Raw genomic sequence first — 24770 nt, 5'->3', positions numbered from 1 at the left:
GGATATGAACACATGCTAGGGAAGTTAAATAAGTACCTAATCCATGCACCACTCAGTTAATTAATACTCTGGTGTTAACAGGGTTATAACTGCATGCATTTCACAAGAATTAACAAGATTTGTTCATATTAACATGGTCTTACCTCTCCTGGGTGACAGCAGGGACCATGCAATGGGGATTTATGATCTGTTCTGGCTGCTATCACCAGTGCCCAGATGGGCTGTGCAGAGAACCTGGCACTGGTGATGCACAGGGGGCTCTGATCCCCACCCATCACCTCCAGCACCTGCTGAAGAAGGGCACAGCTCACTCCCAGCTGTTCAAGCTGACTGTACTTTGCATGAGGGAATTACTGATGGCTTGGTGCAGGGAGAAGGAAGGTGACCCTCTGGCCTTCTGATTAAATGGACTAGAACTGAACTTGCAACAAAAATAAACACAGCAAGTACACAGATCAGCAACACTTGCGTGACTTTACGAAGACAAAAATCAAATTACTTCAAGATGATCTTTACAATTACGTTAGCAAGTTCAATAGAGCATCAAAGTTGACAGCTGTGGTGAGCAGCCCACAGAAAGCAGTGACAGAGCTTCTCCAGGCTTCAACGGCAGCAAGGCTGAGCCCCTCTTCACTCTCATTCCTCAGCCATTACTCACATAAGTACCATGAAGATTTTCATTAAACATTATTGGGAGGAGAGTTAGGATAGAAATGGTAGTCTTGCCTTACGTTTGGCACTGATTAGGTGAGACGCTTGGGTTTGGTTCACAGTTTCCTCTGTTTGCTTCTCTTCAGTTGTCTGTCTCACCACCGTTGCAAACTCCTATACCTAGAGAGGAGATGCACCTGCATTGCTGCCTGCACACTGCTAACACCAATTCCCAGAGCCTTAGCAAAGGACGCAGGGTGCTGACAGTAAAACTGTGGACATAACCCTGCAATAATAGATGGGGTTTACTGTCTATCTACACAACTATTTATTATTAAAAGAAAAGACCTTGCTTGCTTTTAAAAATTTCAACTGTAACAACATTTTGCATTAAATCATTTACTTCCAAGCACTGTATTTGCCTCTATTAGTAAGAGTTACATTTATCCATTTTCAGTAGCAAGTAAGGACAGTAGGACCTACAGCAATTCATAGATGAACACCACACCAAATATGAGATTTATACCCTTGAAAGGTCAGCACCATGTGTTTGATGCAGACTACACAAGGTTTAGCGAAACGATACAGGCCACATTATAGGTCAAATTTCTGTAGATCTAAGATGAGGTCCACATATTCTGCTAGTTTGCTCATTTGAAAACATCTGTAACAGAACATACTGATCTTCCACTAAAAAAAACAACACACGAATAGAGTCAGTTCCATTTGTTTTCCATATATGGGAAGAATTGTCTCTAAACAAATCTAATTCTTGACTCCAAGTAGGATTGAAGATGCTTTTCAGATAAGAAGTGGTAAAATAAAACTGCAAGAGATCACAGCAAATGATGTTGTTATTCCCTTCCTGCAACATTCATCTAATTTTATGTTTCGCATTGGGGCAGTTTGGCCTTCACATAAGACCAGAAAGACAGCAGACAAACAGCAGTTCAGCAGTGGTTAGACTGCACTCATGTAACCCAGCAATCATAATTCAAGGGAGAAAATTATTTCCTGTCAGAAATATAGACTGAAACTGCCAAGAAAATCTCTCCAAAGCTACAAACTTATCACCATTCACCCATTAGACTTGTGATGAGGAGAAAAATCAAAATTGCATCACTTACTAAACCATGGATGGAATATCACACAGAGAGGAAGAAAAGAAGACATAGACATGAAGCCAGCTTGAGTTCTACTAAATACTGTGTTTTGAAATCACATTTCTAAAAAATCAGAGCAGGTAAAAATACAGTTGCATTTACAGCCTACTCGATAGGATGTTTTTTCCAGACAACTGGCAAGGTTTTGGTTTAGCTACAAAGATGTCTTAACCTTGTGGATTCACTCATCTCCCCATCCCCAGTGCCAAAACTATTGGTTGTGATGAGCGACGGGTTGGCTTTAGGGCACTGTGTATACAATGTACAACCAAAAGAGACACCAACCTGTGAGTGAGGGACTGGATAATTATTCAAACCACTCTCACTGCAGTCCAGCTTTCATAAGGTTTATACCAAGATTACAGCCTTTTCAAGCTAATATAACAAAGAAAGGCAAGTTTGAGAGTTGATGCTCCTTGAGCTTTTAAAAAAGTATTTGCCCAATGACAGTGATTTTCTCACTCCCATATAGGGTGTTCTGCTTCATTGGCACCAACAGTAGGAAGAGGGGGAAAAAGCCTGCACAACGTGAGCTTGCACAAGTAGCTGGTTAAGCTACTTGTAATCTTCTTGGTCTGTTTTCATTTGGTTTGTTCTGTTGGTTGGGGTTTTTTTATGGTTTCAGCTCCTGAGCCCAAAGGAGATCCATGTTAGAAAATGGATGGCTGGTTCACAGCAACATTATCTCATGCAGCATCTGAAATTTTCAGAGGTGAATCCTTTGCCCATTTTTTTCACACTGCTCCTTACAGCAGATGGAGAGCATCATTAATAAATTATCAAATTAACCTCCCAGAGGAAAATAGACCGGAAATTCAATTATCTGTTGCCACAAGTCACTTTGACACGTCATGAATACAAAATCCAGAGCACACTGATATTTTTTTTTCAGAGAGCTCCAGAACACAAAACTTATCAAGAAATAAGAAACACAGCAAGAGCTGAATCTAGCTGTAAATTCTGACGTATCTCCACTAATAATGATTAATAACTAAGAAAGAAAGGGGAAGCTGCCTACACAAATGTCAACCTGAGCTGACAGTAAGACATACAGCTATTTTAAATATTTTCCCTTCTAATTACATATTTCTTACTACTGTAAAATATTCCACATACAAAACCAGATTGGCTCTACTGCCTGTCTCAAAAGCAGCAGGCAGTCAAATAAGCTCTGAAAAGCTAATTTAAATGCCACAAGTAAAACCACACTGCTGTTTCTTCCATAGAAAATTCAAATAAAGGTCATTTACTTCTCTTGTGAGTATCAGACAAAGGTATTAGCACCATAGCAGAGTTATTCAACAGTAATATATGAAGAGGGAGACTTGAATGCCCAAACCCAAAGTCCCTGCTACAGCCTCCAGTATTTTTACTTACATTCCAGTGGGAGCACAACTTAGCTGACTTACGGAGAGGGCTGTGGCCGCACTAAATCAGCTTGTTCACCAGCACAAGAGTAATCTCCTAAAGAGCCAGCACAAGACTGCACCACTAAAGGGTATGCCAGTTTGTTCAATATCTTCCAAGGACCAGAGTGAATTTTCTGGGCAGAATGGCTCTTTTTAAGATGGGTTTGCAATCAATGCATGGACTTCCAAATTCTATATGACCCAAATTTCACTATTCAAGTGCAAAAAATGTAAGTTTCAGTATTTCTCTGTTTCGTTGATAGATGTAAAGGAGAGTGTGTGCCAGAGACCAGATGTGGACAGAGCTATGCATGCAGCAGTGAAGGCTGTTTGCTGGAGCTCCATGGGTCCACTTTGCAGAGGGTGTTAAATCAGCACCGTGACATCAGCAGGAGGCTAAATACCAGTAATATTAAAACTACTAATGTTATTAGGATGTCACCAGCATTATGCCCCACTACATCTCACTTCTCAGCCCATCCTGATGGTGTGTTGCTTTCCCTTCACCCTCCCAGCCGAGCTCTGAGGGCAACACAGGAGAGCAGCATGGCTGGAGGGCAACTGTGTCTCTCCTCCTGCTCTCCAGGAAACTGCTCCACAAGCTCAAGCTGCTGAGCACACAAATTCAGGGGCTGTTCAAGGTTTTGGGAGGTGGGTCATGCCAGGGAACCCAGCCAGGACTGGTTTCTGCAAGGCCACGTCTGGAAAAAAGAAGGTGACCAGTGGCAGGAAACAAACCCCATCATCCATTAATGTCACAGACCTTTCATACAAAAAGCTCAACAGCATGCTAATATTTGAGACTATCAAAGTACCCTCCTTGCTGTCAGTTATCATGCAAGATTGAAATAGCATCATTTGTCACTGGTTTAATGCCATGTAACACATCTGGAAGCAGGGTGTTGGCGGTATTTGTGTTATGCTCTCAGTGGGATACAATTTGCTGGTACGGATCATGACAGCCCTGCTGGAGATGAAAACACCCAAAAAAGTGTCCATGACTGGCAACTTCTATTTTGCAACATATGTCAGACTCTTGTCTGTGATGTGGCACAACTAGCTATCGTATGATGTAAGTGCAACAGTAGATATTTTAACATTCAGTACAATTGTCTGAGAGAAGTTCATTTGACTCCCTGCTGTGAGATGCATTACGTGACGACCAAGTCCTGAAAACTGCTCTGGTCCATTAAAACAGTGCTGTGAGCTGAAAGCACTTCTCACAAGGCAGGATACATCGGGCAGAAATTTCCAGAAGTGAACTGCAAATGGAAAACCTTTAAACGAACACAAATATTAGCCAAACTGGATGCAGAATTACTAGTTTGGGTTGGGCCTCCTCAGAGCAATGAAGCAATTCCCTTAGAAATGTCTCTATATGTTCAGAGCCTGCACTTTAGGTGGATTAGGCATGTTGTCATCTTACGTGAATACCAGTCTTTACTTGGGAAAACGAATTAAGACCACACCAAAATTACTCCAATGAAGAGTTCTCAACAGCACTCATAACCTCAGGGATGCCGTTAGAACAGCAAAAGGAACCAGCAAAATACAGACTGGTTTACCAATGCTGTTTTACTGTGGAGCAAAAACACGGTTTATGAAACACACCGAGGAAATACTTTGCTCAGATCCCAGCATGGTAGTACAGTTCCTCAAGAAAAGAAAGTCCTTCCCTTCCAACACAGAGCTTAGGAAAAAATCACATCTGACATGAGTCATCTTCTCATTCAGACATGAATTCAGTTTATCCTTGCCGGAAGGATGATCTAACCCCTACCTTCTCCAAACTTTCTCAATAGGAGACCCAGGCACAGAGGTAGCAAGCAGCTCAGTAACAGAGGTGAAAAGAGGAAGCAAAAACATACACAAATACACAGAAAAGGGATAATTCTGGAGCTTTCCTCCAGGAAACCATGTGCCACTGCACAGCAACAAAAATAACCCAGGGGTTCCCTCTCTGCTCTGGCTCCCTGTGAGGAACCACTTTAAAGCTTTGAGAACATTTGCAGAGTTCGAGAGAAATGTTTTTTGTTTAACTTCAGCTACTTCAGAAATGCCTGGGGCCTGAAGAAACATATTTTTGGATTGCTCTTAAAGAACAGGCTGAACTTTGAAGTTTGGGGAATTTTTTTCACATCAAATGTTAATTTAATAAACACCAACATGACAAATCAGTCTGAGTACTGGGGGGAAAATTAACAATAACTAAAACCTCTTCTTGGATTAATTACTTGTGGTGTATTGTTACTTATTCTAATATATTGATGGGTCTGGCACTGCAAGTCCTGTAAGCCATGCTGCATAATGTGTTCTTGTGTCCTAACTAAGCACATTTGGTATTATTTCCTATTTGCCCCTGCAAAATAAAAGGTATATCATCATCACTGAACAAATTTCAGTTTGGGTAATAACGAGATCATGAATAACTGGTTTGCTTATGGATCATTTAAGAAATGCACATAGAAATTCAAAGCATCTGCAAGCTAAATTACTTCTTTGTACACTGCTTCTTTATAACAGAGGTTTCATCAGTGCCACTGCATTTACCCTCCACTTTCTTGTTAATTGAGGTGCTTGACTGAAGTGTCCCATGTGACTCATTTATTCTTCACTGTATTGCAAGAAATGGTTGGATAAGGAAACCTTGACTCTATGGGAAGTCATGGGTCAGTCGGCTGCAAGCCACACACAGACTATTAATTACAGCTACGTGGTTGCGGAATCATCTGCTAACACTGGACAAACAGGAACAGTATCATGCCAGTATTGCCACATCCACATTTTTGTATTCTCTCCTCAATTTTCCTCACCCTATTTTCAGAAGAAAAAAACATGATTCATTCTTAATAGGTGTCCTATTAAGTACTCAAAAAGCAATAATGTAAAACAACCTTCCACTGTAAATACTGGTAAGCAGCAGTTCACTCACTGCTGCAGTTCCTTACCATCCTAGTCAAGTAGGGGGAAACTACTGCGACTCAATAGACTTTTCTGTAGATTTCAGGAACATTTTTTTCAGGAATCTGAAGACTGTAATGTTTCAGCAGCCAAAAAAATGTACCTATCAAGGACCACTAGAACAAGTTTGCCTTTCACAAGTTACCTGATTTGTTAAAATTAAAAAACAAGACATCCTCTCCAGATTCTACTTGGCTCTCATTAATGCAAACCAAGTTAATTGTACTGAGATGGGAGAATTTCTAATGTTTTTATCCCTAGGGAATCCTGCACCAGGTTCATCTCTCTGAAAAACACAAGCATTGCAGAGGGACAGATCCTCAGCAGGCACTGATGGACAGGGTGCTTTGATTAACACCACAAGCTTCTGACCCAGAATATCGGCGCCCTGAGGAGGATTCCAGCAAACATCTGTTACCATTAAAGATCGCTGGTTGAGATCTACACCCAGAGAGAGCTAGGGCTGAGGGATTGCATAGTTCCTCTCTGAGGCCTAAACAGCATACAGAATGTTAGCAGAGTAACATGTAAGGAAATCAGCTTCAGAATCAGGACTGAGGAATGTGAAACTATTCATTTAGTGGTTTCTCCAATATTTCTCCATTTAATATTTGCAAATATAATATTTACACATGCAAGCATTACAAAAATTATGTTATGAGGAACAGCTTCTGTACTTCTCATAATAAACAAAGAACCAAAAATACATGGTATGTATAGCAGGGATTTACAGCTGGGATCCTATATTACTTCTTACAGCCACTTATCTAAGATCTAGTATCTATAAAAAGCCTCTCTGTTTGCTATTTACACAGGTGTCCTGGAGCATTATATAATCATGTAGATCAACATAGCCTTAGGATCTCAAAGTATAATAAAAGTACATTAAGATCATGACATAAAGGAAAAGAGTTGGCTACCATTTGACATTGGTCTTTTACTCCTTCTAGAAGTTCACCTAGAGAGGGAAGATAGATGTATTCAGTTCTCCATAAGAATAAGGTGAAGAAAACACATCTTTTTCTAATCTTGTTCACATAGATCTTTTAAACATAGAGCCAAGCTGGCTCCTCACATGAATGTTTAAATTTTGCCACTCTTACTTATGCTAAGTATTTCACTAAATTTGGCAATAGACCTGCTACAGTAAGGTTCACAATCTTACAAGATCTCCACTTTCAAGAGTCAGGCTTTAAAACAGTAAAGCTATAGTATGAAAAATATACACCATGAAGACATGAGAGATGTCAGAGTCTACACAAAGCATAGATGTTTCCACATATTCTTTAACCACAGAGAGGATCAGAAACTGCATAACAAATTAAAGTAGATTCTACGATACAGATGCTGTGTAGAAAAGGCACATAGCATCCCTTCCAAAAAAAAAAAAAAAAAGAATGTGATGTCTTATCCATAAAATCCTCCACAATGACTAATCTATCATTTCAGTCAGCCAAATCCTGAAGACATGGTTTCAATCTTAACAAGGTAACAACAGAATCCACTAGAATGTAAGAACAAGGGACATACTAAGTTTCCATTACATCTGGCTTTATTAGTTTATTCTACTTTTAATCTACTATAATAAAGACCTTACTTTTGAATAATGACCTCAGAATTTCACAAGCTCATATAGAAATGCATTGCATGCAAATGAGATGGCAAAGGCAACACTAGTACATCAGACCTTGTACTTACTATGAATGAATGATGTCCTCCGTTCACAAGTTCCTCCCGTCATTCTTTTCCAAAGCAGCTGTTATGCAGGATCTATATATATTGCCTTGTTACAGGAGACAACACCAGGATGAAGAAATTGCCACTTCACAATTCTTAGGCCATTTACAGCTGCTGCTTATGCCAAGGCATTGCACCTTTTCTCACCATTTTTATCTGCTGTTCAGAATCTCATATATGTTAGAAGGCTGCAGCAAGAAACCCAGATTTTTATATGTAACGCAATAAAAATCACACTTTCACAAATTTTTTAAAAATCCTTATCACCTATGTTCAGGTGCAAGCATGTCATCACATACAGAGGGGATTGCCAGAGGTCATAATTAACAAGCATTCCATATAATGTATGTAACTACCAAGGAATTGCTCCCAGACTACTATCATTGGCATGTGCCTAGTCGTACGTATATAAATCAAATGGCACTGAGGCTTAAACTGGACATACTATCTTTGACAGATGTAATCATTTGTCTGCTTGAGAACCATAGCAACACTAGCTCTTGAAAAGTGTGTTTGTTTAACACATCTTGCACTATTCATTTTCTCTAGAACTTTGTCTTTGGATATGGCTTTACTTCTAATTCATTAGGTCCTCAAACCTGATTTACTTACAGGCTCTTTACCTGCAAATGTACTACATAAGATGAAAGCATCATTAGAGAAATACTTTTGTCCAGAAAAGGATAAATGTAAAAATATACCAATTTTAGATGAATGTCAACCAACAGTGATGAAGACTGTTAACAATGTATTTTCCCACCACACCTTGGTTTTTTCCCCATTTTCCTCAGATATTTAATAGCTAGTGTTTTGCTGACTGACAAATTTCTTATTCGTGCTGTGAATTCTATCACCCATAGGAAAGCATAATATAGCTGAACAGTGTTTTACAGCATTAATGACCTCAATCTCCCTGCCCCAAGTAATGGCCAGTTCAAGTTTGCTCAGGGATTACCCTTTACTCCTCCAAGGTTGACGATTTACAAAGCAAAGAGATACTTGAGAAGTCCTAAAACTATTTACCTACCAGGCATTAAATCCTCTGAAATCAATAGTCACGGAAAACAAATCCCAGCCCATACTTGAGAAAACCTGTGTAAAGATGCAATTCTCTTTATGAAAAACAACAGGAGAATCTGCCAGATGGGCTTGCTTCCTTGGCAGGAAAAAGAGGTGAAAAGCAGCAGACATCCCTGTAAAGGACTGACAAGCTGCAACTACCACACTCCACTAATTAGCTGCTAGAAGAGATGCAAGAGGGCACCCTGGGCAGCTAGTGCTTTCTGAAAGTGGTTCTTTCAGTGTAACCCATCAGTGAGGCCCTGGGAGTCACCAGAGGAACTGCACAGAGATTATCATCCTGCATTGCGGGCACCATTTCCCTTGCTCTGGTTGTGCCTCCTAATGAAGAACTTAAGCAAAAAAAATATTAAAAAAAATGGGAATTTTTGGAATGGGCTGCCTTGTAAAAACAAAACATAACCAAAAAGAACTGTGAGCCGGGCTATGAACTCCACACTACCGTTCGCATTTTTTAAATTCCTTGCAATGGATCTGGAATAAATCAGCAATGGGTCAAACCGGTTCAGAAAGTGTTTGAATAACTGCCCATGGAGTGTCCAGGGGTTCTCTGTCAGTTGAGTATTTTGACTGCTGCTGTTCAATTACCATTTGAGAAAGCAGGACTGCTGGGAAAGACAACACAACATAAACCAACATTTGCTATAAAAGCATAGAGTGTACCAATATTCACACTACACGGCCTGGGTTTCAGAGACATTACCGAAAGCAACTTCACATCGCACGACTCAACGACGCTCCGAGCCAGCGATGCTCAATACAGCCAAAGGTAAGAAGTGTTCAGGAAATCATAAGAGCCTGAAACATCTAATTTTATCTCTGTAATAGAAATGGTAATTGACAAATCATTGTTTTACATTCATAAAATACATGATGAGGAACATACCACATGCATTCTAGACTTTCTGTCTGCACTGGAAATCAACTGGGAAATTAGGAGGTATGGCGTAGAAACATCACTACGAATATACTGTATTACTGCTTTTGCAGCTGCAGTCCCAGAATTTGTTTCACAATAATTCAGTTACAAATGTTTAAATAACCAGCCAGCAGAAGAAAGGCTGATATATTTCATATGCATTCTCTTTGAGCAGGGGGGCCTTCACGTCTGGTCGAAAAATGTCAGGCTCATATGACACCACCAAAGTCAGGAGAGATGTCTAACCATAACTAAAAGCAGAATTTGGCCAACACGATTGGAAAAATACCAGCAGAGAATATACAAATGCACACACGCAACCTCATATAAGAGCAGAGCATGAGACAGATTGGATTTTTTTAATCACACCTTTTAAAAAAACAAAATTGCCTGTACAAACCTTTCACTGCCCTCCTGCGTGGTTCATTTATCCCACTGCAACATAAACAGACATACCAGAGCCTGTAGTCAGGGAGAAAGTTCTCTTTTTTGGCTTTTTTTTTTTTTCCCCCCATTGAGGATTTTAAATACAGTATGAAGAGAAAAATAAGAGGTCTGGCCTGCCTTCCAAACCAACTGCAGTAATAGATAAGCAGTTTTAAGACTACCAGTCAGCAAGTATATACCTAAGCTCTACATTAATACATTTATCTACATTTTAAGGAGAGCTTCAGCCTTCCTGTTTTCATAGTTTCCTCCATCATATAGTCCAGAAGAAAAAAAAAATTAGATGTCTTTCCTGATTCAGCAAAACCACCCTTTTACAATGATTACCCTAACAGTTTAGGTATTTCTCAAGAATCCTTACCAAAGGAAAAGATGTCTTTTGGTCAGCTTCAGTACCAATTTCTACAAGATTTGTATCACCTTTGCAAGATTGTTCTATCAAACACATCCTTCAGCAAGGACTAAATTTTAGCTTGCTTTCTGCATGCAGTGCCTGACTCAAAGCTGGCATTTAATTCAAGTTTCTGGTATCCTTCCTGCTAATGCCTGGGGCTTCAATATTTTGCAAAATCAGGGTGAAAAATCAATATTGACAAAGCCATAACCAAACAAAAAAGATACGAAGAGATTACTAAAAATCCAAGATTCTGAGCCAGGGGTTAACAGCACTTTTAACAAAATTAAACAGACGAACTCTGCTGCAAATTAAAAACTATTATCTTGTATCTGAGCCCACAATGACTATTTTGAATACAGATACTTACTGCCACCAATAAAGAAAAATTTTTGGGTAACTTTTTCTGTTATTGGGAAGAGCTTGAATACAATCCAGTCCAAAAAAATGCTGACTTTCCTAAATAGGGGCTGTGTTTTTGCAATAAAGAATACTGGTCAATATACAAGTGAAGGAAAACTGAACCAGATGTCAGTAATAGGACCACAGAACGTTGCATTTGCCCAGAAACGCTATTTTAAACACACAATGTTGGTCTACTGGTTTGTGGGATAATACATTCTTGGCAGCCAGAAGGAGTTTCGATATGTTAGAAGGTTATCCTTGAGGAAAAAAAGAAAAAAAAAAAAAAAACAAGAAAAGAAGCAGGAGAGAGGTAGAGAAAGGCCACTAATTCATCAAGCTCCCTATAAGCACAAAGAAGTATTACTTACTCAGGAAATCAGTAGCTCAAAGAAAAGCCAGTCTCAAAACTTGAGCTTGCGTTTTACACTAATTTTCATTTTCTGCTTTACCTCATTGTACTTTGCCCTTTTTTCTTTAAAGGATTCTTCCCTTCGTACACACTCAATTTCTAGGCAGGAAGTCTAAAGAAAAACCAGTAAGTCTTCACCCTGCAGCTCAAGTGCAACCAGACTGATGGGGGGAACCACAGCACCCACAAGTGCACCCACAACCCAAATCATGCAACACCCAGTCCCCAAAACTTTTCACATCGGAAACTTTTGCTCACAGGAGGACCCTGCTACCACCACTGGGAACTCTGGAGGAAGCTGTTCACAGGATCAGGGTCCACTGTTCGCAGGATCAGGGTCCACTGTCCCTGAATCCCTACAAGCAGCCCTGGAAGCCAGATGAACACCAATAACATTAGCCCAAGTCCCTATCCATTGCTAATTAATTATCCATTGCCCATCTCTAAAATGCTTTCTAGATCAGAGACACAGGGATTTGGGATTGGTTGTTCTTTGTTTTGGTTTTGGGTTTGTTGTTTTTTTTTTTTTGGGGGGGGGTGGGGGGGTCCCTTCTATTTAAGAAGTAGTTACATCTGTATGCCTTCTTAATATAGAAATAAAACTTCAAAAAGTACTTTTTATGTTTGGCAATCACCTCCCTGTTTTACCATGTAGTAAATTTTAAAATCAACTCTGTTCATTGTTTTAACAAACCCTCCTCTGAAAGATAATTAAAACCACTTCCCAATATACAACCGAAGTTTTATTTTTATAGTCTATCTTCCATTATGGCACAATCCTTTCTTTTTTTTTTTTAAACCAGTGAAATATACAAATCACGCAAGACAGAAATATGTACATTAAATGTACAGAACAGAGGAAAGGACATAGAAGATTTACATATCTGAATGACAAGAAAAATATTTTACATTAAATAGTGTTTTAAAGGCTAGGATCATGAGATTCAGAATTTGCTTAGACAAAAGTCACTAAAAAGGAACATGAGGTGATTCAGCAAATGAAAAAGAAAAAAAATTATGGTTTTTGTATAATAAAAACCAAAGTGACGTATTCAATGAATTAGTGCTTTATTTATTTATCTTATTTTAAAGATACTCTTTGCAAACATCTGAAGATGAGGGGTAAATATGTCCTTGTACAATAAATTAAGAGCAATAAAGCGCCATTTAAAAAGCTGACAAATGATCAAGATGAAGTTAATGATACAGCTTAAAGGCTCGTGAAAAGTTAAGGCTTTAGTACAACTAGGCTAAAGTGAAAGATTTTCCTCACTTGGTATTTGAAAGACCATTTTCTTTTAACTCGCTGGATGGGACTGAGTTGGAAAGAAGCATCTGAACCAATGATGAAATCCTGTGTAACTACACAGCATTAGAGGGAATGCATATTGTTCAACAATAACCATTTCCATTTCAAAACCTGAAAAGCAAGGGCCAAATGCAGCATGTTTTTAGAGTTGGAAGGTGTCTGCTTTCAGCAATAATCAATAATGCCCTTAATGTAAGAGTGGAATAGAAGCAAGCTCCAGATCAGTATCAATTAAGTGCAGGGCACTGCCTCCACAAACTGCTCAAGAAGTCTTATAGCTGGGAAGAGGCTCGCTTCTTTGTGACTATCCTTAAAACAAACCAACAAAACAAACCAACCAAATGATAATAAAAGAAAACTAAAAATAAAAACAAACAAAATAACCCCAAAAGAACAAAACCAAAAACCAAAACCAAACACCAGAAGTTTAGAATTCATGTAAAAAACCTGAAGAAATCTGAAAAAGAAAATGGGGCATTGAACCGCCCCTGTAATTTAGACATTTTATTATTTCTTAAATCGTTAAAATATGTATGTACAAGAAGCTTTGAAATATCAGACACCAGCAGACCACAGTTCTCCCATATATATGTAACTGCTCAAGTATAATAGTCTGAACAGTTGTAGTGTATATCTGCAATATATTATTTAAAGCATGTGTATTAAGACATAGGATGATAAATTTGGTATTGCTGCAACATTTCATTGAAGTATAATAGCCAGCTAATGTTATTAAAATATGAAACTATTGTCTCCTTGAGTGAAAGTGTTCCCAAATCTGAAAAAAAAAAATAAAAATCAATCATTCCAAGATTGGATATCTAATGATTTATTTTCTCACATAAAATTAAGAGGAGTTATTTGTCAAGCTGTGTTTTGAAAGACAGCCAGCAATTACACTATTTTTAAGGCATTTTTCAAATTCGTGGAATTCTATTTTCTATGAGCTTTCCAGGATGGGAGACCAACACTGTGCAAGCATTGCAGCTCCCATTCACCCAGCTACAGTGCTCCACACAATCTGCACCTCACTGCTCTCCACGCCCAGCAACAGTGAAGCACTGCTCTGTCAGATGAGACACTCAAACTCCGCAACTAGCTAATAGGGAAAATGCTGCCTTAAAGAATATAGTTATTATTCAACAAGACAGATTTTTGTTTGTTTGTTTTGGGATTTTTGTTAGGTTTTTGGTTTGGGTTTTTTTGGTCTTGTTAGGTTCTGGAACCAGACATGGTGACTCAAGAATAGCAGAGTTGAAGCCTTTATGATCCTTTGCTCTTTACCCTCCAATGGCATTGTGCACTTAAGCAGGCACATTCAGGCAGCAACTGATGCTGCACTTTGTGATGAATATACCCCTTATTTACAGAGCCCTAAATGTACTGAACAGCTTTATATGCCCTATTCTAATAACTTCTAGTGTCGGAAACTAAAAGTCATGGACAGGTCTGTGTGTTCCTCACATCCATGAGGATTATTCTAACACCCCAAGCACATTACATGGTTTGCTCTGCCTACTGCACATGGATTACGTCCCACAGGACTAAATTAGGATATGTTGGATTTTTCCCCTCAAACTACTCTATTGTTTTTAAGAAAAGTCGATTTATTTTTTTACTTTGTAAAATAAATATTCTCAAGTTCTCCCCCATTATTGCCAAAAATATAAGACGCACACAGTTCTGGGATGGACGCAGACAGCGTTTCCAGGCACTTCTTTGCAACCTTTATATTTTTCCTTTTTTTTTTTTCCTTTCCTTTCCTTACCCCTGCTCTTTTTTTTTGTTGTTGTTGTTGTTGTTGTTTGTTTTGTTTTGTTTTTTAAAGAAGACAACAAATCGTTGAACTCTATAAATAAAGTGGAGATTGTCCTGTGGAAAGGGAGAAGGGCCTGCACCCCTTGCTGGCAGGTGGCTGCAGTTCCTCCCACCTCATCCATTCCCTATTTGCACACAAATTGGTCCACGATCTCTGTGCAGAGCTTGCATTTCACGTAGCAGCACCAGTGGAACTTGCAGTGGCAGCGCTCTCGCTGCACTGTCTTGAACTGGTCGTACCCCCGGCCACAGCACATGAGTTCACAGCCATCCATGCCCTCCGAGGTCTTATTGCAAAGGCGGCCCTGGGTGCCCAGGGACCCAGTGCTCTCGTTGCGCACACAGTAGTCAGGGCTGGGGTCGATGTAGACCAGGTCATGGATGGTGGGTGCGTTGAAGCGGCTGTTCACTTGCACCAGCTTGCCCCGGCTGTTGAGTTTCATGGCAGCAGCACTATCATATTTCTCCTTCAGGGCATCGCCTACCTTGCGGAAGTCGGCAAGCTGCAGCCAACACGTCTTCAGGCTACAGGAACCAGAGACACCATGGCACTTACATGCCACATCAGCCAGGTTGTACACAGTCTAGAGAAGCCAGAGGAAGAAAGCAAAAATGATGACGAAAGATTAGCCTGGCTGAGAAAGTGTTCACATTCACCTCACTCCCTGCCCCTCTGTCACACTCCCACTTACCCCTCTACAGCATTCGCCTTAGCATCCCTTTACACAATATGCTGGGAAGGAGAAGCAAGAAAGTCGACATACATGCACCCCAGCCCCAGTTAACCAAAGGAGGAAGAGGAGGAGGAGGGAAGTGCTCGCACAAGCCTACTTCAACTGCAGAGACAGCAACAGCAGCATACACAATCCAGGCAGCAGCATCAGTCAGGCTGCAGTCAAATTTTAGGAATTCACTCTCACGCCAGCATAGGATTTTGCAGTTTCATTGAGAAATGTAAAACATCCCTTTATTTTCTATCTGAGTTACTCTCTCTATTGATCTCTGCTTGGGGCTGCAATTAGAGAAAGAGTTAAGATTCCTCTTGCTCCTGGCTCAGCTGCAGTTGAGTGCTCTTGGCTCAGCATCCTCTGCCTATCCCAAATACTGTTCTGCAAGAGAGACTTCATCCAAGAAGAAACCCCCAAACACCTAGGGGTGGGAGAGCTACATAGCAATATCCTCTTTACAAAGCTTTGGCAAGGAAATACCAGTCATTTGCCCTGTACAAATAGAAATAAGAGTCAGTGTTGACACTGCCCCAAAAATCCTGGGGTCTGACACATTAGATGATACTGTAGACAACTTCCACCCAGCAGTTACACAGTCTTTACACTGCCAAGTGGTACTGCAAAGATGAGGCTGAGGAAGGAAAAAAATGCTCAAGTCTCTGTAAGCAACTGTGAGAATGTATTTTTTTTTTCCTGCTAATAGTAAATTGGCCTGTCCACTGCTTTCAGACACCCTTCTCTCACATTTAAATACTATTAATTTTCAATTATCTTTCATCCTTCTTCACCTTAGAACACAAGTGTAAAGTCTCCAGACGACTATTTCTGGCACTTCAAGCTTTACAAAAATAATTATTTTGGCTCTTCTTATTCAGACTATCAAAAAAAGAGAAGTTTACACCCATTCATTTAAGACATTTTTGAGATTAAAGAAACCATAAAGGCATGTTTAACCACAGAAAACCATGTTTTCTAATAAGATGGAGGAACTTTTCACATCCTTTTAAAGCAGAGAAAGGGAAAAAAAAAAAAAGAAAAAGAAACAATCCTGTGGCACAATTCCAGCCTGGGAAGACCAGCACGTTCCTTTTCCCTCAGATGCATACTGTCCTGGTTGGAAATACAAGCTAACAAAGTTCTGTTCTACAGAGAATCCACAACAAGCAGGGGCCTTTCAAAGAAACAACACACTTTGGTCTCAATCCTCCCCATGCAGAAGGCAATAGCACTGTCAGGCAAGCAGAAGCGACACACATTCATAGGCTCTCCATCTACATTCACCCTGTATTTGCTGTGTTCTTGTTTTGTGCATGAAATAGGAGACAAGCTTTGGTGGCCGGTCACCAACCACTGCTGCTCCTCCACGCCCCACTGAGGCATGTATTCCCCAAAAGGAAAGACATAGCCAAGGGCAGAGCGAAGGGTTGCTTTGCAGCCACTCACTCTTCTCCCGGCCTCGTTGTTGTGCAGGTTCATCATGATGCGGGCACTCTCGTAGGAGCCTCGCTGGTAAACTCTCTCGCGTTCCCGGGCATCAACGAACTCCTTGGCGAAGCGGTATCCATATTCGATGTTGTCCCCGCAGCCGCCCCAAAGCCAGTCCCGGGGCAAGTCTTTGGGCCGTGCAGCTCGGCTGCAGCCACAAGAGGAGAGCTCACCCTCCCGGCAGGCACGGCTCATGGCGTTGACCACCCCAGCTGCGCTTACCGCGTAGGTGAACGCCGTCTCTCGGCTCCCTGCGCAGAAACATAAGTGATGTTAGGGGAGGGCCCACACACACTGCTCCCTGCCTGCAGATGAGCCAGGAGGGCAAAGGCTCTCCAGAAGTCACCAAAATTCACTCGCCTACTGAAGGCAGAGTAACCCTGAACCATGGCTCCTCAAAGTGTCTTCACTCTGAAACAACTGGGGAGAATTGATCCATTAGAGCACACAAGCTGTCTGTGAACAGCAGGAGTCACTTCTCATTTCTGCTAGTGAAAGCCTGCATGAGGGAGTGGGGAGGAGGTGAAGTGGGCAACTGTGCCTGCTTGAGGGGCAGAAAGGGAAAGAGACTCCCTGTCTTTTGGAAAAGAGAGATGTTAAATACAACTTTTAAAAGACTGGTTCTTAAATTACTACTTCTTAAACACAACTTATGCACTTCACCCACTTGTTCCAATTTCTTTAAAGTTATAGTGCTTTACAAAGCCTCCTAGTACCAAAAGAAACGTGCAACAGAATAATACACAACTTTTCACCCTACACATAAGCCAGGCACTTCTGCAGGAGGCTTTTTAAAACTAACAACAACCTGTGCTGTTTAGTACCCACCACTCCAGCTCATGTGAATATGGCAAATGAGTCTATGGACAATCATCTTTACAAATTACAGGGAAGAAAAAACCCTAGGCACAAAGTAGCCTTAAAGGTTTTCTCCTACATTTGGTGCCCTTAAATGGAATTGAAAACTTTGAATTTCAAGTTTTCAGAAGAAGAAATTACAATACCCACAATGCAAGATATGGCCACATACCATCCTCCTGAAAGTATCTAATCCCACCTTTATTTAGAGCCTGACTTCCCCTACTATTTTTCCAAGGATGCCACAAGTTCTGACTACAACTGGAACAACTTTCAAACAAACAAAACAGCATAAAACTTGCATCAGGGAGCCCACATGAAGCTTGTTTTTCATCTTAAGAGACACAGTCCCACTGGGTCTTTTCCAAAAAAGATTCTCCAAATGACTGAGAATAGACTGATTTTTTTTTTCTGTTTATATGAGTTAAATTTTATTCCTCATCTTTAGTCCAGTCAGCGGAAGAAGCTAGTTTTTGATCTTGATTTTACAAGACTTTTCATAGGGAACAGCATGGGCTTTTGTAAAGTTACTGCTTTCAGAGGTTGTGTGTCGGACATGTCATACGTATTTAGGCAGCAGCATTTTGAGGCAGAAATTCTGTTTGAGACCTACTATAATAAGTCAAATCTAGTATAAGCTTTCAAGCACTTCTGGAACATAAATAATTTGCAGTCTGGTCCATATTTAACATCAAGATGACACCATGCTTCAGAGCAGCTTTGTTAATGTAACACCTGTCATCCACTGGATTAATTTTAGTAATAGATGCTGATTCTAAATGGGAAAAATCAGAAGTCTTATGTTGGGAATGATCAGATTCAAGGAAGGTGAGAAGCACTTTGCTCCTTTGCTTATAATGGTCTATTCACACAGACACCTGCCCATGGAAGTACTTACATGAATTATGGGTATAAAGGGTTACAGGACTAGCCTTTCCAGTTAAAAAAGCTTTGGCTTTATGCAGCGACTTATGCCTTGCATTTAGTGCAAACTGGAGCATGGGGAGCCTCATACAGATTTTAACGTTCCCATTTGTTCTGTAACACACATTTTTGGATTAATTCCTCAAGAAAAATTTCCACTAGATTGAGAGGAAAGAAACGTGGTCTGCTTCGGACCACAGGACTCGCCTCTTCCGTTCCATTTTATTCTTTTTCATGTTTAGTTAGCTCATGCTTTCACATGGTTAACTACATCATTTATTGCAGGATTTAAACTCATAAAGCTGACTTTTTTTTTTTAAACTAGTTTTTGTTATTATCCTGAAGCATATTTTAAAGAACTTACTCTTAGTAGGAAGAAGGAGGAAAGGCTGGGGTACAAAAAGAAGAGATGCCCCTCAAGTTCCCTCCTTGAACATTTAGGCAAATTACAGAATAACATCAGCTGCTGAAAAGTAGATTTCAAGCCCTGCAGGTTGCAAGCCAAGACTGCCTCATGTCATCAAACCCAGGAATACTTTAAGAGTGATAGTTCCACACGGATGGGTTACTTTGAAATTATTATTTTTTAAGTCTTTAGGCACAACTGTGATTTCCTTCACTGTCAAACATATCTATCTTTTCCCACAGTCCAGCATTTCTCTCTATTGTAGCCATGGCAAGGAAACACACATTCCAAACACGTTCTGAGTCTCCCCTCTCCCATATATATAAAACACAGAAATGGAACTGTTCAATATACACACACTGTAGGAAGCCACCCACAGAGCAAGGAGTTGAGCTTTACACTTGATATGAATAGGTCTGCAAGAACAGAACAATGTTTTTTTTTATATACCTGAATATAAGATACAAAATGTTCTTTGTCTTGTATTTTAAAAGCACTCAACCTCAGGCTGTACGCATGAACAAACTGGACCCCAAATACACCGAGCTGTTGAGAGGGGATCCAGCTATTTTATTTTAAGTTAGCACTTCTCAGCTGTGTGTAAAGCCCAAGCACAACCAGCCCAGGGCCAACCACAAAGCCAGGGAATGGCGCAAGGCGATGAAGGCAGCAAGGACCGTGGCCTGACCTGGGAATCAGCAGCAAAGCAGAGCAGCAGAGAATAAAAGCCCTAAAATTCTGAAGTTCAATAAGCCACAGAGCAAGTTTCCAAACCCAATGCTAGGTTTATTTGTACAGCTTTAGCTAACTTTGCAGGGTAAGTCCTGGAAGAGACTGTCCATTTATACACTGGGGTAATTATCGTGCTGTCCGTCAGTGCTTTGCTGAGGCACTCTCCTGTGCACAGCCAGTGACAGCAGGTCCTTAGCTCACATGACAGAATCCTTCCAAACTACGTGCATGCAGACCTTGACTACCATCTTGCCCCATCTCTGAAAGTAAAGGGTACCTGACAATGCCCAACAAGACAGAGCACAGCAGGCTGCAGTAAAATTAAACCAGGCTCTAAGAGTACCCACTTTTCCTTGCATTCAGAGGAACAGCAACTGGTCATTGCCAAAGGTCAGCATGAAATAATGCAACTGTTCCCCACAACATCTTTCTTGTTCTCAGTGAATACACTCTTTAGGCTCTTTAACACCTGAATGTGGCTATTAACCTTGCTTCCATCTGCAATTAGAGTAAGTGGCTTAATTATATGATGAATTGCTGTGTAGACATCATCTAATACAGTCACATTCAGCAAGGGTGCGGCAAAGTTATTTAACTTGAAAGAAACCACCTTTAAATAGATCTGTCGTGCTTGGGGAGGGCAGAAACATCTGACAGGCACTACAAATTGTGGACCCAATCCTGTACATTTCTTCACACCTTGAGCTAATTTTCACTTGCCTGGATAATAAATAAGGGATGAACGATGAGGGCCTAAATTGTAAACAGATTATTTTCCTGACATTTGTTTAATTATTAAAATAGACAGATATACAGAGGAAGTTTTATTTTGTATTTCATGTGCTTTTGGATTTTTCCTCAGGTAGGGTAAAAAAAACCAAACTGTATGGGGGGGAAGGGGTTAATCCTATGCTTGCAAAAAGCTTAGGTAAGGTTGTTTATCTAAAATCAGCTGTTCCAGTTAAGTACTTTTATACAATAATTTTTTTTTTCTATTTGTCTTGACAATCCCCACAAAACAACTTTTTACAAAAATTGAGACCAAATGTAGATCAATATACTCCTTCAACCTTAACTGGAGTCAGCCCATTTGTAGATAAACCTAGACTGAGTCTGATTTTAAAACCGGATTTTTTTTTTAAAGCAGGAGAGAAAAATACTGCCATAAAAGCATTACACCTCCAACTAAAAAGCACTGCTGTGCTGTGTGTACTGATCACCATAGAAAAGGTCACAACTGTCACCCAGAAAATAGGCGTTTTTCAGTTGCTTACACAGAAACAGCTATCTGATTTGGGAAAGTCAAGATGAAGGTTTCACCATGGACCAAATTCAACAGCACTGTTTAAAATTTTGCCAAGGACTTTAAAATACAATAAGGTCCTTAAGAAACAGGAAAGGCAGGCAGCACATGAGCAATGGAGAAGCACATTTCAAAGAGGATCTGATAGGGAAAGGGCTGGGTGCCCACCAACTGTGATAAGATGTTAGACAGAAATCCCTCTATCTTACCAGCAATGTGACTACTTTACATGCAAGTTACAAGGACAATCATATGTTCTGCCTCAACAGAACTGATTTCATATAAATTAACCCCATACATTATTTTTAACATAAACCTACCTTTCTCAACAAAGATAAAACAGTTATCGTGTTTGGAAATAAGATAGAAGGAATTACCTACAAACAGTAATAGAGCAGTAATTTTCAGTTAACCTCCAGCTCAAGAGCAATTTATTATGCAATTGCTAACTTTGGAACTAGACATGGACATATTTAATTTTACAAGATGCTGCTGGTTTTAATTCTCTTAGGTTGCCTTTGTTTTGTTTCAGGTTTTCTAAAAGGAGATTTCAGGGCTGCGTTTTCTTTTCCCTATTCCCATATGTAAACATATATTCCTTCTTTGTTTTCCAAAACACATGGCTGGACAGTGGTGGGAAATCACCTCCAGCTAAAAATAATTCAACTCCTTTGCCAACTTTTAAAAACACTTGATTGTATACAGTACTCAGTAAGAACCTGGCAAGAGTTTCAAGTGCAGAAGAGTATGTGCCATACATATCCTTAGACAAGACTTTAATCAGAAAGATGTTGCTTCCTACCTATCTGCATGACTCTGCCAAAAACAGAGTTGTTGTCCACAGTGCTGCAATTCCATCTTCTGTGTCTGAACTGATACTGGCACTCCTTAATGCCCGTCTTTGCACCCTCTCCAATGAACTGCATATGGTCCTGATACAATTGGCAGAGTTTCTTCTGTCCTTGAGAAAGCCCTGCTAGCTGGCTACAGAGTGGCTGGGCTCCTATTATATACACCTCTGACATCTGAACAGGGTTCATGGGGTTCATGGGGTTCATCCCTAAAGACCTGCATAAAGAAAGATTTGGATTAATAAAGAGAAGACGCAAAAAAAAAAAAAAGAAAAAAAGAAAAAAAGAAAAAAATCCACAAATCCCAAACAGAACCGTATCTTATACATGAGTGTACAACTCCTGGCTTTGCTAACAGCTAAGCAAAAAAAACAAAAAAAAAAATCATTTAAATATGAAACTTCTGTTTTAAAGACAGCACAGAACAGAATTAGTTCCCATCCATGTGGCTATCACCACACACTAGGGACTGAAGCAAGATGCAGACCTGAAAGAAGACTTGCATCTGGGCAGTCCTTTACCAACTTAAATGGACGTAGCTAAAATAACAGAAGCTCCAAACTGCAAGGCCAGAAAAGCAAAGCAAGCAAAAACAACATAAAGCCCCAACCCCCAATTTGTTTTAACTCACATCTTAGCTTTATGTCTGGATTTTTCAGTCTGCTCTACCATAAACAAATAGGGAAACATAAGTCAGAAGTTAAAAACTTACTACAGAGACTACTTCTAGCTTCTTCCAAAGGACACACACTGTAAACAAAATCAACTTTGTTTTCTTAATTCTTAAAGTACTCTTCAAATTATACATTTCTATCAAAAAGTGGCCCTTAATCCAAAAAGGATCACTTGAAACAGCAGAGAAACACCTATTTCAAGAACTCCCAACATCATACATTGTAAGAAACAGATAATTTGCCAAAGCAGAAATTTAAAATGTAGTTCTTCGTAACAAAATCTATTTATAAACATTTAACTTACAGAAAATTTCAACCCAAACCTTTTATTAAAGTTTTTACTTGTAAATCAGCAGTCTGCCATGTATGCAAAGTTTCTCATGTAAGGGAGATGAAACTACTCTTTTAAAAAGAGAGGCAATTCTAGTAATTTAAGGATGATCAAATCCATACAGAATCTACTTTCCAGCATTCTAAAACCTGAATTTTACAACGGGAGATGTTGCACATTTACACTTATTTGAGGACCCACTCATTTTACTACACAACATATAACTGAAACATTACTCCCCTGCTGTCTCATTCATATAGTACTCCCTCAGAAACAAAGTACATAATAAATAAATAGACATTTAATCAAGCAAACCTTGACACCCCCTTTAAAAAACCAAGTCGATACAAGATGCTTACCACCAAGAGCTGGCTTCTATTACAACCTGGGTAAAAGAGGAGAAAATGGCCAGAGCCACTATGAGGTACTGAGAAGCCATTGTACTGCCAACTGTCCCCAAAGCACCTCCTTGGATTAATACTGCAGTGGATTTCTAGAGGGGGGAGAAAAAGGATCAGAATGTTTATTGCTTCTCAGACCATTTTCGAGCATTCAAGTTTAAACAACGGAAGTATCCAGGCCCCTTTTAACTTGACTGACTCGCCTGCCCTTCTCCTCGCAGAGACTTCGGTGCCAGACGCAAGCACGTCGCAGCTCCCGCTCCACCGGGCAGAACCCACCCACGCACCCCCCACCCTCCCCACCGCGGACACCGCCTTCCCAGGGCGGCCACAGCACCCATCCGCGCCCGCCTGTCCCTCTGCCCCGGCCCCGCCGCTCCCCGCCCGCGGCGGAACAGGACCGGACCGCTGCTCCGGACACGGGGGACCCCATCCCTGCACCCCGCCCGGCCATCCCCGCTTCCCAGGCGACCCGCAGGCTCCAGACGGGCATTACCCCATCGCTCCCCGCTCCGGAGCCAGCATCGCGGACACGAAAGGCTCCCGGACGGCTAAAGGCGGCTTCAGGTTTGCAAAGAGAGCCCGAGCGGGAAACGGGGAGGCCGGTGCCACGGGGGGGTCGGTGCCGCGGATGCAGCCGACCCTCGTCCTTCTCCGCCGGCCGCGGAAGGCGCTTCCCGCTGCCCCCTAAACCATCTCGCCACAACCTCCGTGTTGCCCGGTCCCCGCGATGGCCGAGGCAGCCCCGAGATCCTCGCTGGCACCGCGGTGACAGCCCCCGGCCCCCCCCGGGGTCGGCGTCGGCCCGGGAAGGTAACCCGAGGGACAGGGAGCGACTCCGCGTCCCGACCCGGCCCTTGAAACAACCAGCCTGCCGTCGTGGAAGTCAAACGCTTCCCCGGACAGGTCCCGCGATCTCCGTCTGCGTCCTTACACGGGACTCTCTAACTCGCTCACCAGTGCCATTCACGGGGTGTTATTTCCCCTCCCCTCGGAAGAGAGGTTAAAAAAAAAGAAAAAAGAAAACAGGGGGGAAAAAAAAGGCATTTCGACACTTGGGGGCTCCCTATTCATTCTCAAAAAGCCCCTAAAGCCGAATTGAAGGTGCTCTTAATTCTAATTTACTTCTGTTCGCGAAGGGTCGGGAAGAAAGACCGACGGCAGTGCCTGGGCGGGAAGCCAGGTTGGCACGAAACCTGCCTGGACACGCGGTGACAGCCAGTGCGTGGGGAGCAGCTCCCCACCGCTACTCGCCACCGCGGCGGGCTGCAGCCCCAAGGGCGAAGCGTCCCCTCGCCCCTGGCCGCCCCCTGCCGGGGGGGAAGGCCCCATGTTCCTCACCACTGAGGGTAGGTGAATTGGGGCCGGTCTGCCG

General features: G+C 41.2%; 1 protein-coding gene across 1 annotated transcript; it reads right to left on the bottom strand.

Annotated features, from left to right (window-relative positions):
- Positions 1-14827: 14827 nt before the first annotated feature.
- WNT5A (Wnt family member 5A) lies at positions 14828-23487 on the bottom strand. Its single transcript, XM_054387199.1, has 4 exons — positions 23354-23487; positions 21941-22206; positions 16874-17166; positions 14828-15286 (listed from the first exon to the last, which is right to left on the bottom strand). Exons 1-4 carry the CDS (start codon positions 23431-23433, stop codon positions 14828-14830), a joined length of 1098 nt encoding a protein of 365 aa, XP_054243174.1. The 5' UTR covers positions 23434-23487.
- Between the last annotated feature and the right edge of the window lie 1283 nt (positions 23488-24770).

This window comes from Indicator indicator, chromosome 15 (genome assembly GCF_027791375.1).
Source record: "Indicator indicator isolate 239-I01 chromosome 15, UM_Iind_1.1, whole genome shotgun sequence".
NCBI classification, from domain to species: Eukaryota; Metazoa; Chordata; class Aves; order Piciformes; family Indicatoridae; genus Indicator; species Indicator indicator.
The sequence above is the reverse complement of the archived record's forward strand: the minus strand, read 5'-3'. Positions and strand labels throughout refer to the sequence as shown.